This window comes from Haliaeetus leucocephalus, unplaced genomic scaffold, assembly GCF_000737465.1.
Source record: "Haliaeetus leucocephalus isolate CR32 unplaced genomic scaffold, Haliaeetus_leucocephalus-4.0 Scaffold587, whole genome shotgun sequence".
Lineage (NCBI taxonomy): Eukaryota > Metazoa > Chordata > Aves > Accipitriformes > Accipitridae > Haliaeetus > Haliaeetus leucocephalus.
Genome location: NW_010973023.1, coordinates 5,863,169 through 5,877,202, shown reverse-complemented (window position 1 = coordinate 5,877,202; position 14,034 = coordinate 5,863,169). Strand labels below are relative to the sequence as shown.

General features: G+C 38.7%; 1 protein-coding gene across 1 annotated transcript in view; it reads right to left on the bottom strand.

Annotated features, from left to right (window-relative positions):
- Window positions 1-14,034, bottom strand: part of LRRC16A (leucine rich repeat containing 16A) — a 211,431-nt gene that overhangs the window by 38,664 nt on the left and 158,733 nt on the right. The window contains exons 27-29 of the mRNA XM_010578007.1: window positions 10,595-10,770; window positions 8,442-8,529; window positions 5,334-5,483 (exon numbers count right to left, since the gene is read on the bottom strand). Of these exons, the coding sequence (XP_010576309.1) occupies window positions 5,334-5,483; window positions 8,442-8,529; window positions 10,595-10,770 (414 nt within the window). The remainder of the gene's footprint in view (window positions 1-5,333; window positions 5,484-8,441; window positions 8,530-10,594; window positions 10,771-14,034) is intronic.

Sequence of the window (14,034 nt, the reverse complement as noted above, 5' to 3'; positions counted from 1 at the left end):
GCGCTGTGTACCGGGGAAAGTGGAAATGCTCTTTTCAGCAAGACCAATGATTTTTGCTGGATTAAGCCAGTCGCAGAGCTAGAGCTTTATTTATAGCACAGGAGAACACACAGAGTCCAACAAGAACTGGGGTTTTATTACAGTAGGTGTTCAGTCTTTCATCCAAAAAGCTGACTATCTCTGCCTGAGACAATTCTGCTGCAGGTAAACAGAGAGCAACAAGAATCAGATGTGGTAGTATGTCAGGGCATACCAGAGAATCTCTACTTTATTTTTTCTCCCTACAGTATCAGTGCACATGTACATGAGTCTGTACCATGATTTTCTCCTTCCTCCAGTGAAAGCAACTGAAGGGGTTTCTGTTGTTTTAATTCTAATTTGTTCTGGATGAGGGGCTGGGGAGAGAAAAAACTTTCAGGTGGTGTTTTATGAGTTTTCTTTTTTAAAAAAAATAAATTTAATCCTGGTGTGGTAAGTGCAATTTCTCCCTTTTCTCTGAAAAAAACGAGGTCCATGCACTCCCTGTCTTTCAGAACCCACAGGTTCATAAGTCTTCACCTGGATACTGGACTAATCTGCTAATTTTTTGACAATAGTTAGTTAGTACACTCCCAGGAAAAAACATACACCACCAATCTACAAGTGTTCTGCTACTTCTGCAAATCTTCTCCTCTACTGTACAGGTGAAATCTATTGTTCAATAAAGACTAAAACATTAATATATTGCTCATGGGATTTTTTTTTTAATCTTTCCTCCATTAAAGTCATAGAACCATCTCTATGGTTAAAATTAGAAATAGATGAGAAATGGCTAAGATACAATATTCATCACAGGCAGTCCTTTTCTATTAGCTACAAGCATTTTTGCAAACACATAATTTACCATCCAAGCATTTCAATCTTACTCTGACATGCTTTAAAGAAGATTTACAAGCATACTTGTGTATTACAACCTACAATTCCTTTACATGTTTCAAACTATTTCCTACCATACCCCCTCATAATGCAAATAACCTCTTCTGTGCTCTAAAAACAATACTTATCCTGGCTGTATGCTTGTTACTACCTATAGTAATAAAATTTTATTGCTGAAATGTATATTTTAAAGATGATGAGTACATGGATTTCTAGTAAAAAAGCTATTTCTCTCAAAACTTTTATTTAAATAGTGGCTCAACTCTGGTGATCTCCATTTAGTATTCTGGAAGCCAAACTAACATTCAAATAGATTAAAAAAAAAAAGCTTTAGAACAGAACTCTTAAACATAATCTAACAAAGATGCTCCTTTACCTTTTGGTGGGGAGTTGAGCACTATTTAATTCTCTTACTTCTGCAAAGAACTAACGGCTATGAAAGAATAAAGTACAACTAAAAGCATTATGCAAAATTAAACCAGTTAGTATCTACCTACACAATTACACATACCAAGATACATGATACTCAATCTCAGTAAAAAAGGGTGCTTTATGTAGTTTTAAAATGTATGCATTAGTTTGAAATGTGACTCTCATCACATATGCACAGAAAAATTTAGAGAAACCACACTATTTTATGAAGTTAATTCATGATTGAGTCTAAGCGCTGAAAAGCAGGCCATGGTTTTTCCTTTAATCTGAGAATAGTAACTAATTTTCTGCATAAAGATTTTTCTTTCCATCTTACTTGCATGCAACTTTTATCCAATGACTTATTACCATCAATGCAGCTCTAATTAAATGTAGAAAACTAAGACAGCTGTAGATTAGGGAAGCATTAATTTACTGTACTGCAGCTCAGGGAGATCAGAAACTCTCGGGCCCATAACGTTCCAGCTATCACGTCCTATGCTGGACCACTCAATCGCTTCTAGCGTTCTTCAGAACTCATATAACAGACAGCAAATTCTGGTATGATTGACAAATTTTTCATATTATGGACTCTTAGGCCACCATTAAAGGCGGGATGAGAATCATATCCTAAGTTGAAGCTAATAAGCTTTAACTGTACAGTTTGGTATTTAGTAAGTTCTAATTCCGACAACAAAAAATACCAGAAATGATATTTAAAAATCTCTTTTTCAGTGGTGCATTTCATGGGCCTATTCATGATATTTCCTTCTGTCTTGTCTGTGGTGTTTATACATATCAAACTTCAAAGTGGATGGATGGCAACTCTCTACTCTGGCAGGAAAATCCCCCCAGCCACAGCCAGTCTGCGTCCTGCTTGAGAATAGGTGGGCAGGCTGTGAAACACACCAGTGCCCGTTTGTTCGCTCCATCACTGGAGGTTTCAGATCCCTGTGCTGCCAGTCCAACTTTTATAAACAAACCTTCCTGTCTTCCACTTTCAATCCACGTATAAGGACAAATAGCTCATAAGCATTTTATTACAAATACATTTACCTCAACTCATAGTCATTCACCTAGCTTCAGTGCTATATAATCTATCTGTAAGCAGAGAGTCAAAACTGAACCTGGATCCAGTTTTTCCCCAGGTTGTTCAAATACAGCTTCAAGGGAGGCTGGTGAACAACACATTGTTGTACACATTGCCTCAGCCAGAATATTGATCCTCGATAGGCTTACTGGAGAAAACAAGAGCGAAGAGAACAGGCTTGCTGAAATAATGGGTCTGCAAAATGAATCCAGTTTTGCAAATGGAAAAAAAGCAGCTCCCCCCAAAACAGTGGTCCAAGCTCAGTGCCTCTTCTGTAAGACCAAAATCTCTTCCTCCCCAGGCATCTTGACAACTAGCTGGAGCAAACTGATAGACAGAACTTAGAAAAGGCGAGTTCTTCCTGGCATCCCAGCAACACGATCAGCCTCATCCCACGTTCCATATTCTTTTGGCAATAGGAGATTAGGCTCCCAAACATGCACACCACCAAGCTGCAGTTCAAGGCTTCAGGTTCGAAGTTTGCAGAATACACAGCCAGGTGCATCATCTACTCACAAGGCTCACATCTGTTTTATCACCACGTTTCATAATGCTTAGGGATTTCCAATGGCTAAACAAGGCATCGTTCCAGACTAATGCCATTTTGGAAGTTGGATCTAAAGAGCTATTTCTCATTTAAGATTAAAAATAATCAAAGGAAATTAGGTTCATAGCTATAGTTCATAAAACCATATGCTTCTCTATCTAGTAAAATCTTTCAGCAACATAACCGTTTCCTGCACTGACCAGCTCACAAAGCATTCACTGATGCCCCTTTCAGAAGGTTCCTCATTTCCACATAAATATCTGTATGACACCGCAAATCAGGTTAATTTTTCCAAGACAGAATGTAAAATCCATAGGATTTTCCACAGCTAAAATACATCACTTGGAAAGCACTATCTTTGAAGTTACTAACTCCATCCAGAAGATGCAAGAAATCCATTCTTATGCTTTTAGTTGCAAAAACACGGTAAGAACAATAGCTCAGTAAAAATCCCCCTATTACTCAGCCTCTTGGGGCTATCTATTTACCTATCTATTTTTACAACAGCAACCAATATCACTTGCACCCAGGATGCAAAAAGCAGTTCTTATAAATGGATTACAGTTTTTAGTAAGTGGATTCTTTAGCACTGACTACGATTACTGCCTTGTGTTTATTTGATGCTTCATTCTTTTCAGAAATTAGACGCTGATGAGAATCTGGGTCACAAAGGTATTTGAATCTCTGTGCAAGATGAAGGGAATGAGAGGAATGAAGAGACATATAAACACTTCTGAAGATAAGTACAGTTAGCATCTAATGCATCTTTTAAAGAGTGTAAGCATCATCACATTTCCATTATTTTAGTATGACCAAAGTGAAAGATAACAGCACAGCAATATGATCCTTTCATATAACCATGGTGATATGAGATAAAGACAGGAGCTATTTTTTATATTTCCAGTATTATTATTCTTAACAGGGTGCAAGAATAAATTTAAAGGGGGAGGGTGGGGTGTCAAAATGAGCGCTTAGCTTATTTTTCTATATATGAAGCCAGCATACAAAAACTAACTTACAGGTACAGTGTTCAGATGCCACATATTTAACTGGCACGTCTCTCTCCCATAGGATTTAGGGCTCAAAATGATTACTGAATGTTGGCTACAGAAAGCTTCTAGAACTTGACAGTATCAGCAATGAGCCAGATGATGCCATGAACAACCACATGCCTCAGGAATTTGTGATGTTCAGACAAATGTTGCATCTAATCAAATCTTGGTGAAGAAGGAGATTTGGAAGGGAGAGAGAACTATTTTAAGCTGGTATTTCCAGTGAAGGTGTGTTTTTGTTTTATAGCTAAGTGAGACCAACAGATAGCTGCTGCAGAAAGCAGCAACCTTGCTGCTCCTTCTCCTGAGCTGTACTTGGCTGACTCTGCAGTACGTCTGTTCAGGGAGCTGAACCAACAAAACTTCTTCTACAAAAAGATGCAATCAATTTTTCTGCCCGTTTCGCTTCCTGTGCTTTAAGCACATGGCCAATGAGCCAGGTAGGAGGGCAGAGGAGAAAGCCCATCCCTTGCAGCAGTGACCACCTATTAGACTAAGTTGTAATAGAGAAGTGCTCCCTGAAGTTCCTGTCCACTGAGAGTTCCTCAACAGACTGAGCTGGGTGGAGGGGAATTTGAGGTTGAAAACAGTTAGCAACCCATTTATTTGTAATTCTGTGGATTTACATCTCAAATAATCATGAAATGGCACAGAACCATCTTTACAATAAAAGTCACACATGGGATTTTATAAGGTGCTTCAGTGATTTATGTTCAGCATTTAACTGCATCTCACACGCCTAACTCAATTACTTTTGAAAAGCTTGCCCTCTAGGATCACTTGCAGCCCAGTCTCAAGGTTTTAAGATTTCTTCCATACATTTAAAAGCTAATTAGAAAAAAAAAAATAATAATCAACTTCTGTTCATGGTCAATAATATAACTTCCACGCAGAAGTATTTTTTGTTCAGAGGAATCCATGTCAAGTAGAATGAAGACAAAGGCAGAAAGCAGCATGTTGTCAAAGGATAGCATGATCAAATTTATTACTGCAACTGAATCTCTGTGAAACTGTGGCCAGTGGAAGAGATGTTTATTGTATTAGCTTGATTGTAGCAATCTATGCAAGGTGAGGGCCCTTGAATAGGTACCAGGAAAGGATAAGTGCAGAAAAGGGAAAAGCTTTTCCTTTGCTGAACAGCAATATGCAACTGAGACAAAATGTTAACAAGCTAACATTTATTTTTTCTATTTTCTCTAGAAGCCAATTCCTAATTTCAGTTTCCTGATACCATGAAATTGCCAAATGACATTTTGAAAAACATTTTTCTTCCAGTTACTTGCATGCTTAACCAAATGGGCTGAGGAATGTGTCTTACCATACAAGTGTCCAGATCCTCCAAACGTTCTATCTCTGTCAGCTCCTCAACTGTGATGACAGAGCGTTTAGCTGGTTTTTCTTCAGCTAACTCAATTTCCAGTGATTCTTGCTGTGGAAGTGGTTTGCCACGTCTGGTCAAATGGTCAGCCTGGTGACAAGGATAAAGACAGGAGCACGTCAACCAAACTGTTAAAAAAGGCAAACCAAACCCAACCAGAAAGCTTACAGAACTTAAGTGATCACAGATCCTAGAAGACCAAGCTCAGTCGTGAGTGTTAAATCGTTGCACAGGGTTTGTTTTGTTTTGGGTTTGTTTTTTTAGGTTTTTCGGATGGAAAACCCCTTTCATCACACATTCTAAGAAGGAAGGGAGAAAGTCTAACAGGAAAAAAGAAAAGGAAAAAGGTCAGATAAAAAGCCATCCCACTTCTGACTTATGTATTATAGGGCTTGCTCAGCATTTGTTCTACCTTTATTATAAAGAAAATAAAAGGGTGGAAGAGAAGCTTTGTCCTGTACCTTTTGTTTTAAGTTAAATAACACAAAGACATGTACCATTTCAGCTAATATAATTTTCATATTTATTAGATGGCCAAAATGTTAACACCTGCTATTCAAAAAACAGGACAGCTTTGTTAAATACCTCAGCTCTGTTTCACTGAAGAAATAGGTATGGGTTACCATAAAAAGAAAAAAAATCATCATTGATAGATCTATGGTATAAGATATATCTTTCTAAAGTATCAGAGAGGAAAAACTCTAACAATGATAAAATCCATTTTTAGACCTGCATAGCAAAAATGGTTACTAAGAAGTACACAGAGAAAGTTATATAAACCACCCTAGATTGTATTTGGAATGGAGTGGGTTCATGTTGTCAGGAAAATGATGAAGTATTTTCTAGTTCTGTTGGTAACTGAAGAGAAAATTCAGTAACATCTGCTAAAAGCAAGTATTTGAAGATCAGCTGGCCCAAATCAGTTAGTCACAGAAGCCTTCAAAGAGGCAGCTACAGAGAGCTGTAGTCCACCGCTTAACATCAGCACGACTCTGGACAACCAGTGGATTGTAGTTTTGTTAACCATCAAAAGGGTAAACAGATGACCTGAGTCAATTATAGCTCACTTAGCATAGTGTCTACTCAGGAAAAACAACTGGAAAGCTGTTATGAATTTATCTTTAATCACACTAAAATGGCTAGAATAATAATTAACGCTAATCGTCATCCCATTAGGCAAACTCAGGTCTTGTTGAACAACGTTTATTTTTCAAATTTGCCTCAAACACTGCTATGTCAATGCAACATACACAGACATTTGTAGGTGGCTGAATTAGTAGTACGTGACACTCCAGTTGAAGGAGCTGGCACAGAAGTCTATCAGTGCATTTAATCTTTGCTGTATTAACTAGCTGCCAGCTCTCAGATTGCAGCTGTCAGTTGAAGAATAACACTGACAAATTAGACACGAGTTCCTCTACCAGCATTTTTGAGATTCCCACTCTTCAGTGTTTTCATCAGTGCTATACTATCTGAAATAATCTGCAGGTAACAAACATAGGAGAGTTAAACAGTGAAAGGGACATGTTACTAATGCAGGCCAAAATGGATCACAAAGTAAATCAACTCAAAGAAAATGTACAGGCAATCATTCCTAGGAACTAAAAGCACTGGCAATTACCTATGGACACAATCCTGAAAAGCATGAAGTGTCAAGCATCCAGAAGTGATTACTGGGAGGGAGATCTAGCAAACCCAGTCCTGAAAATGAGCTACCACTGAATCTCTGACAAAAGGAAGGAATTCTTATCTCCTTGGTTATATAAATACGAGGAGTAAGGAACGTGAGGAGAAAAACAATTTCACTCCTATATATGGTGTTGGTTAAAACATTGGAATAGTCTGTCTGGTTCTGGGGACCATAACTTTGAAAGAGGCTTTTAAAACAGCTGGAGAAAGTGCAGAGAATTGTTACTGAAGTGACTCAAAGGCTGGACAAAATGACTTACTTTGCAAGAGTTGTCCAAGTTGTGCAATACCACCGGAGAGAAACGGCCCACTACTCATGCCAGCTGAGCCTGCTCCAGGACCAACTGGAGCTAATTAAAGTAGCCACTCACACAGCAGACTGATGCTGCTGCATAGCTCCTGAGACCAGAGGTTGTATCTTTACACAATGCTGCTCTCTATCATGAAGATGTACCCTCAAATAACCCAGTCTTTTAATTTATTAAAAAAAAAGGAAAAAAAAAGAGAAAAAAAAGGGCGGGGGGGGAAAGCGTGATTTGTTTTCTGTGTATGAGGACTTCATGGAGAGGAAATAGAGAAAAATATATATGGTTCCCTCATCTTGTGGGGAAAAGCATCTGAAAAAATTCATGACTGCAAGATGAAGCCAGAGAAATTTCCACTAGAAATGAAGAGCAATTTCAATCAGGAGAATGACCACCCCCTGGCTTCTTTAAAAAAACAGTACTGGATTTGACCTACAGAGGTCCACTGCATTAGAAAGAAATATGTTTTTCTCTGGATACACAGTTGTTTATTTCTTCTTCTCTTGATGAAGCAAGTACCTTCATAATAAATAACCGTGCCTCCTGACAGCTCAGCACCTTCAAATAACAAACTGTTTCCTTTCCTACGTTTCTACCCCTTTCTCTTCAAACTTGACACCTACGTTTCTGAGGTAGCCTCAAGAGGTACTCATTCTGGGAACAAGGTCTCAGCAGCCCCTCCTCTAAAGAATGCAATTTTACCTCTCATTTCATGAGCAACCAACCCTTATCATCTCACCAGGACAAGCACTGACACTGTTCTTAACTAATGACTCACTGTTGCATCCTGATGGCATTTTTAGTTTTAGATCTGACAGTAGTGGAAAAGATAATAGGACAAATATATAATGCAGCCTCTTCCAAGGTTGTATCTTCCTTAAAGCGAAGAGGCAATAGTCCCATCATCATATTTCAAATTATGTCAGTGATGCCAATGAAAGTAAGACCAATTTCAAAATAGAGCTGTGCTAAGGAGAAACTGAACAACTTATGAATGTAAGTGGCATTGTTAAGATACCCAGCACATTCAGATATCAACCACGCGAATACTCACCAGTTTGTGATGGCAATTGGAAAGTGCGTCCAGGATCTCATCTACAACTCGGTCAGACAGGAAAGAAGCCACTGTCAGCTTTACTTCACTGTGTGAGGATTAAAAATGAGACAGAGATTTTTAATTCATGCAGGAGAATTTTGTCTTTATTACTGTTCAGCAGTGTGACAATTATCCACAGTCCTGTCACTTTATTTGAAGTAAAACATTAGAGGGTGTCAGGATACATGACTGCAGGTTTCAGAAATAAACTCATGAATCACACAATAAACACAAGAGCCCTCTGTACCATATTTAACCTGCTTCTAACATTTTTCTAAGAGCTGAAATGAAAACATCTGGGCAAGAGAGCTGAATAAAAACCACATGTGAAACTCAGTAAGGAACACTCTGCCACTGAAGTCAGAGAAACAGGAACCTCAGATGAATGGGATTGGGACAGTGCTGCCTGTTTAACACTACTACACTGAACAACTACAATCCACTTACTTCCTCAACTCTTTTTTGTGTTTGTCTGCCAGCTGACAGACAACTGTCCAATGCTGGTTCTCCAGCCTTTGCCATCACAACTTTGCTTCCTCTTTTTGCTCTAGGTAGCCACTTTCTGTCTCAAGAACTCCACGTCAGCCATTCCCATTACACAGATGTACGTGGAACGCCAACACAACCTGTACACGGAATTGAGGTTTCGCTGGTAACTTCCTATCAAGGAAATGTGTACCTTGAATTGCTCCCTTAGGGTCCTGTCTTTGGCCACAGCACGAAAGGCCCAGGCTGTGGGGTGCAGCTGATGTGCAGCTGACAAGCACATATGCCTGAGATGCAGCCCAAAGCTCCATCTCTCCTGCCTCTACAGTTTCAAGGCCAGCTGCTTCACCTGACGCTTGCCAGCAAGCACCATGATTTTGTTTTAAGGTTTTTACGTCTGGACTGAGTTGTGTTGGACTAACAAAGCTATTTCTATCTGGGGCTAGCACTACTGTTGCAGAAAGCCTGGGAAAAAGGTAAGAAACTCCTTGGAAAGGCAATGCAATTCATAGGGAGGTAGGCAGAATGGTGGCCAAGCCACGGTGAGAAGAGAGTGAGAGTAAAGGATTTCCCTCAGTTACCTATACATTAATTTCAAATAATATAAGGCAGGCAGGGTGACAGTGTGGCACCCTCACCTCACTGACAGTTGCAGCTTCTACAGGTGGAAGGAACACTATTATTGTCTCAGGGTCAAGATTTGTTTGATTGGACTGAAGTGAAGAAAACTTACTCCCTGAACCATTTTAAACACTCCGAAGGCATAGCTAAAGTCTTTAACACCTTTTTCTGCCAGTTTTGCTGCACTCTGCAAAACTAATTTCTAAGTCTTACTATTTTCTTCTTCTGCACAGATATTAACATCACAATGCAAAATGACATGCTTTTCCATCAAGCAGAAAGGATTCCTTAGCCAAATGATGGCAACTGCAAAGGTTTAAGTACAGGTCAACTACATTATACTGCATAAATATATTCCCTGGTATATATGTAATTTAAAAAAAAAAATGCAGTAAAAGGTCAGGTAAAAGCCTCTTTTTTTTTTTTTCCCCCCTTTTTTAAAAGGGTGAAGTAAGAGTTGTTTAAGGTAACTGTTTCCGCTCCAGGTTTGTGGTTTGAATTGCCAAGTTTCCATTTTTTAAGTATGTCTGTCTGCTGTGCACAACTCCCACGCAAACAAAAAGTTTTAAAGTGATTGCTACAGCTACAGGACAAGACCAAATGCAGCAACAGACAAAGCACTGTTAACACTCAAAGCAAGTAAGTGCAATTTCCTTCTATTACAGTAATTCACTGTTACCTGAGAACATAAATAGGTTTTAAAAAAAGTATCAAGTCATAAAAATGTTATTTGTGTACCATAAACCAAAACTCTTACTAAATAAAACAGAAGCACATGCCTTAATGATCAAGTTAACATCCCTGGAGATTCCAAATATTTGAATCTCCTGAACTAAGTTCACCAGACCTGTAGGACAATTTCCTGCTCTTTGAATGCCTTAATATAGTTTCTTGTGAGTCACGAAAGCATTCAAAAAAAATCTTTCACTACACAGACACACAGACACGCAACCCAAAATCCAAATTCTATAGCCAATTCTGTTTGCTTAGTCTTTTAAAAGTACCTAATTTTATTGAGGATATCAATTCCAGATTGCTCCAAGAGGACATTTTTCACGAAAGTGCGTGGGATGGAAATCTTCTCAGTGCTAGCGTCAATCAGGTCTTCACGGATGCGAGCTTTCTTCATTACATTTGGGCAAAGGTTTTCTGCTGCATCCACCATAGACTCAAGGAGCGTCTGCAGCACAGTAAGCAAAAGCTAACATCAGGTATTGAGATTTTCATTAGCTGGAAGATCGCAGCATTATTCTGGTGCATAGCACTATGACGCCTTTAGACTGCTAATTTTTTATAATTTTTCTTCCTAAGATCCAATCCATCTTGCAATTCAGCTGCAATCTAAAAGGCATTTTACAAAATAAAGGAGGAGCAACATACTTGTTTTGAAAATGACCTACAACTGTACTTGTTTGCCTTTTCAAATATGAAACATTTACATCTCTGTGTTTAACTGTCAGAACAATAAATTAGCTTCCCTTGTGCACCCACCACTGCTGCCTCTGCATGCTGGAGAAGCAGTGGATGCTCTGCTGCAGCTGCCTTTGCTCTAAACTGTGCCCTGAATCAGCAATTTTCATCAATGCTCCAGACCTGCCAATTTGTAAGAGGCATCAGTATATGAAGAAAGGAGATTCATGAGAACCTGGCATGCTGTACAGGGCTGGGATATACTAGCCAAATATTAAGAAGTAGCTACAAGTATGATTTGCAGTGGGCATACAAACCTTTAATATATGGATCTCATTTACATACATGGAAGTCCACAGTGAACCTTAGGTGCAGTCAACAATTTCTATTCTTTTTTTAACAACTGATCAAAACCCTAAACCAGGACAGAAGAAAAGCATACACACTCCAGAAACAGGACCATGTAACCCTCCAACTCCCTCAACTTTCTTTTTATTAAAATAAGGTCTCCCCTGCTGATGGTGTATGTAGATACCGAGTAAGAAACAAAACCGCCATTACTGTGTGATAATTTTAATGATTCAAAGCAGCATCTTTCAGTCTGTGGCTCTTAATTGACTGATTTTTAAGTGTAGATACACAAGGACAACACAGCAGCATGAAGCAGCCACAACATCCAGGGAAGTCTGATCTTTATATCCTTTGATTTACAGGTATAAGGGACCACTGCCACTATAGCTAATATGGAGCTTGTTTCTGGGTTCCCAAGCTCTCTGCACTCTAAGGACTCCTCCCACACTCCCTCCTTCAATCCCCAAGCAGATTCTGGGGCCACGACACTAATGAAGAGAATTTCAAGCCCCTGCAGCCATATCCACATGGAAGACGAAAATCTTCAATGGTAGAGACAACTGAGCCAGGTAAACTACTAATGAGAATTTCCAACACACGCATTTTTTTTTCCCATGGCATTCATTCACTGGTGCAACTGTGTAGTCCACCTTGAAAAATCACACTCAGCCTCCCAAGAGTTACTGATGGATCACAATCATAAAAGCTATAAAGACTTGCTATGTTGAATTACAATTGCAGTCTAAGCATGGTCTTTCAAAATGGATCATGTGAAAAAATGCTGTGTGAAGGTGTCAGTGGGAAGTAGGAGGAAAGACTAAAGACCCTACCTGAAAGCTTCAAAATTTACTTTTACTCAAAATACTCAGAGAATGTGCAACTTAAATGGAGTTTGGATCACTTCTTTAAGTGCACAATTGAAGATAATTTCTTCAGTAGCAGACTTCATCTGTTGATTTCACATGACTATTATCATATCTACAGAAACCTTTCCCCAACCCCTACTTCCAACCCAAATCCTTTCAGTGACGGAAACTCACAGCTACCAATACTGACTGTGGAGGGGCAAACATTTCAGTCACAAGGCCACAAGTGCCAGTCAGCAGACGTACAGAAAGAAGAGAACAATGTCCTGCCCACAATTAATGCCTATTAACATTCACGAGAAAGACACAGTGAGTAAAAGGACTGGAGGATGATGATATCTAAAGAAAAAAATGGAACCGGTGATGAAGCCAACAAATCCTTTGCACTAGGACAGAATTTAGGACAAAGTTAAGTGCTCCTGTCCTTACAAAACAATCTTCTCTTGCCTAAGGACCATTCGTCTTGCCTACGATTCTCCCTCGAGCCTTTGCCAATCAAACAAAGCATCTCTGGGTTCTGTGTGTCCACAGTGACACCAGCAGGAGAACAGAAATGCGAGGAAGGGCCTTCCTATAATTTCTCCTTTGGTCAACTCAACTCACTCCAAGATGTTGCTTTTCCTTATTCTAACTTCTTTCTTCCCCCTCTTCCCTTCCTTGAGGTAAAAAAAAAAAAAAAAAAAAAAAAAAAAAAAATCTCTTATTTGCCTGAAGAGCATTCATTGATTTCACCCAATTTCCAAACATTTCTTTCTAGAATCAGGCTCTGGTTGCTATGGAAGCTAAAATTCAAAACTCCACTTACAACACACATGACGTTTTTCCCCCAACAATTACAAAAACAATTGTAATTATGTGAGCTCCCTTATCTTTACAAATAATAAACTGCATATGATGTTTTGAATTTATCTAAACAACTAAGGGAAAAAAAAAATCCTAATCCATGTTCAACATTTTCTCCTCCACACAAAGTACAACACCATAGAACTTAAAGAAGAACCTTTCAGCCTTGAGCATAAAATTAATAAAAATGAGTGTTACAATATACAAAGAGCATTATGACTTTATAGTTTCTTGTAAGGCACTTAAACTTTAACGCCACACAAATCAAAACTAAATGTAAAAGTTAGAATGGTTGAGCTAAAGTGCCTTTTGCTGTAAATGTGTAAAAGCATAAATGGAAGGCCCATTAACTCAATCTTACGCCAGGAACTATAAATAACATAAATAACATTCCAAATGCTGAAGAGGCTTTTTTTTTTCCTCCCTTCTATAAGACTCTCCAAAATTCACAGGACTTATTTAAGTGCATGACCCCTGCATGAACGGTTGACCTGACTATTCCTGTCCCAGTAATAGCCTAGAAGCTCCGCTGCGAAGAATCTTGTGAATAAATCACTTTCATGTCTGCAGAAATTAAAAAAGTGATAAAGAATCTTCACCTTATTTCATATAATGGGGAAAGGGAGAAAAATACTAAAAATTCAGCACCATTTTCCTCCTCATTAACTTTTTTAATTTCAAAAAAGTAATTAGTAATGTGGTATTATTATTGTTCTTCATTATATTCCCACTGACTGAAGCATTTTCATGTTGTTTCAACCCAAGTTCAACCTTCACTTTCAAATTCTTCGGTAAGTTTAAATATAGCAAAACACAGGCACAGTATCTTAGTCATAAACTTAAGTTGATCTGAACTGCCTCAGAACCATATTCTTAAATTCATCAGCTTCCATACAGATCCCAACAGTTGCCAAAGTTTCCCCACCTTGACTTCTTCCTGGACTAATAGGTTTGCACATACTGTATGGATGACT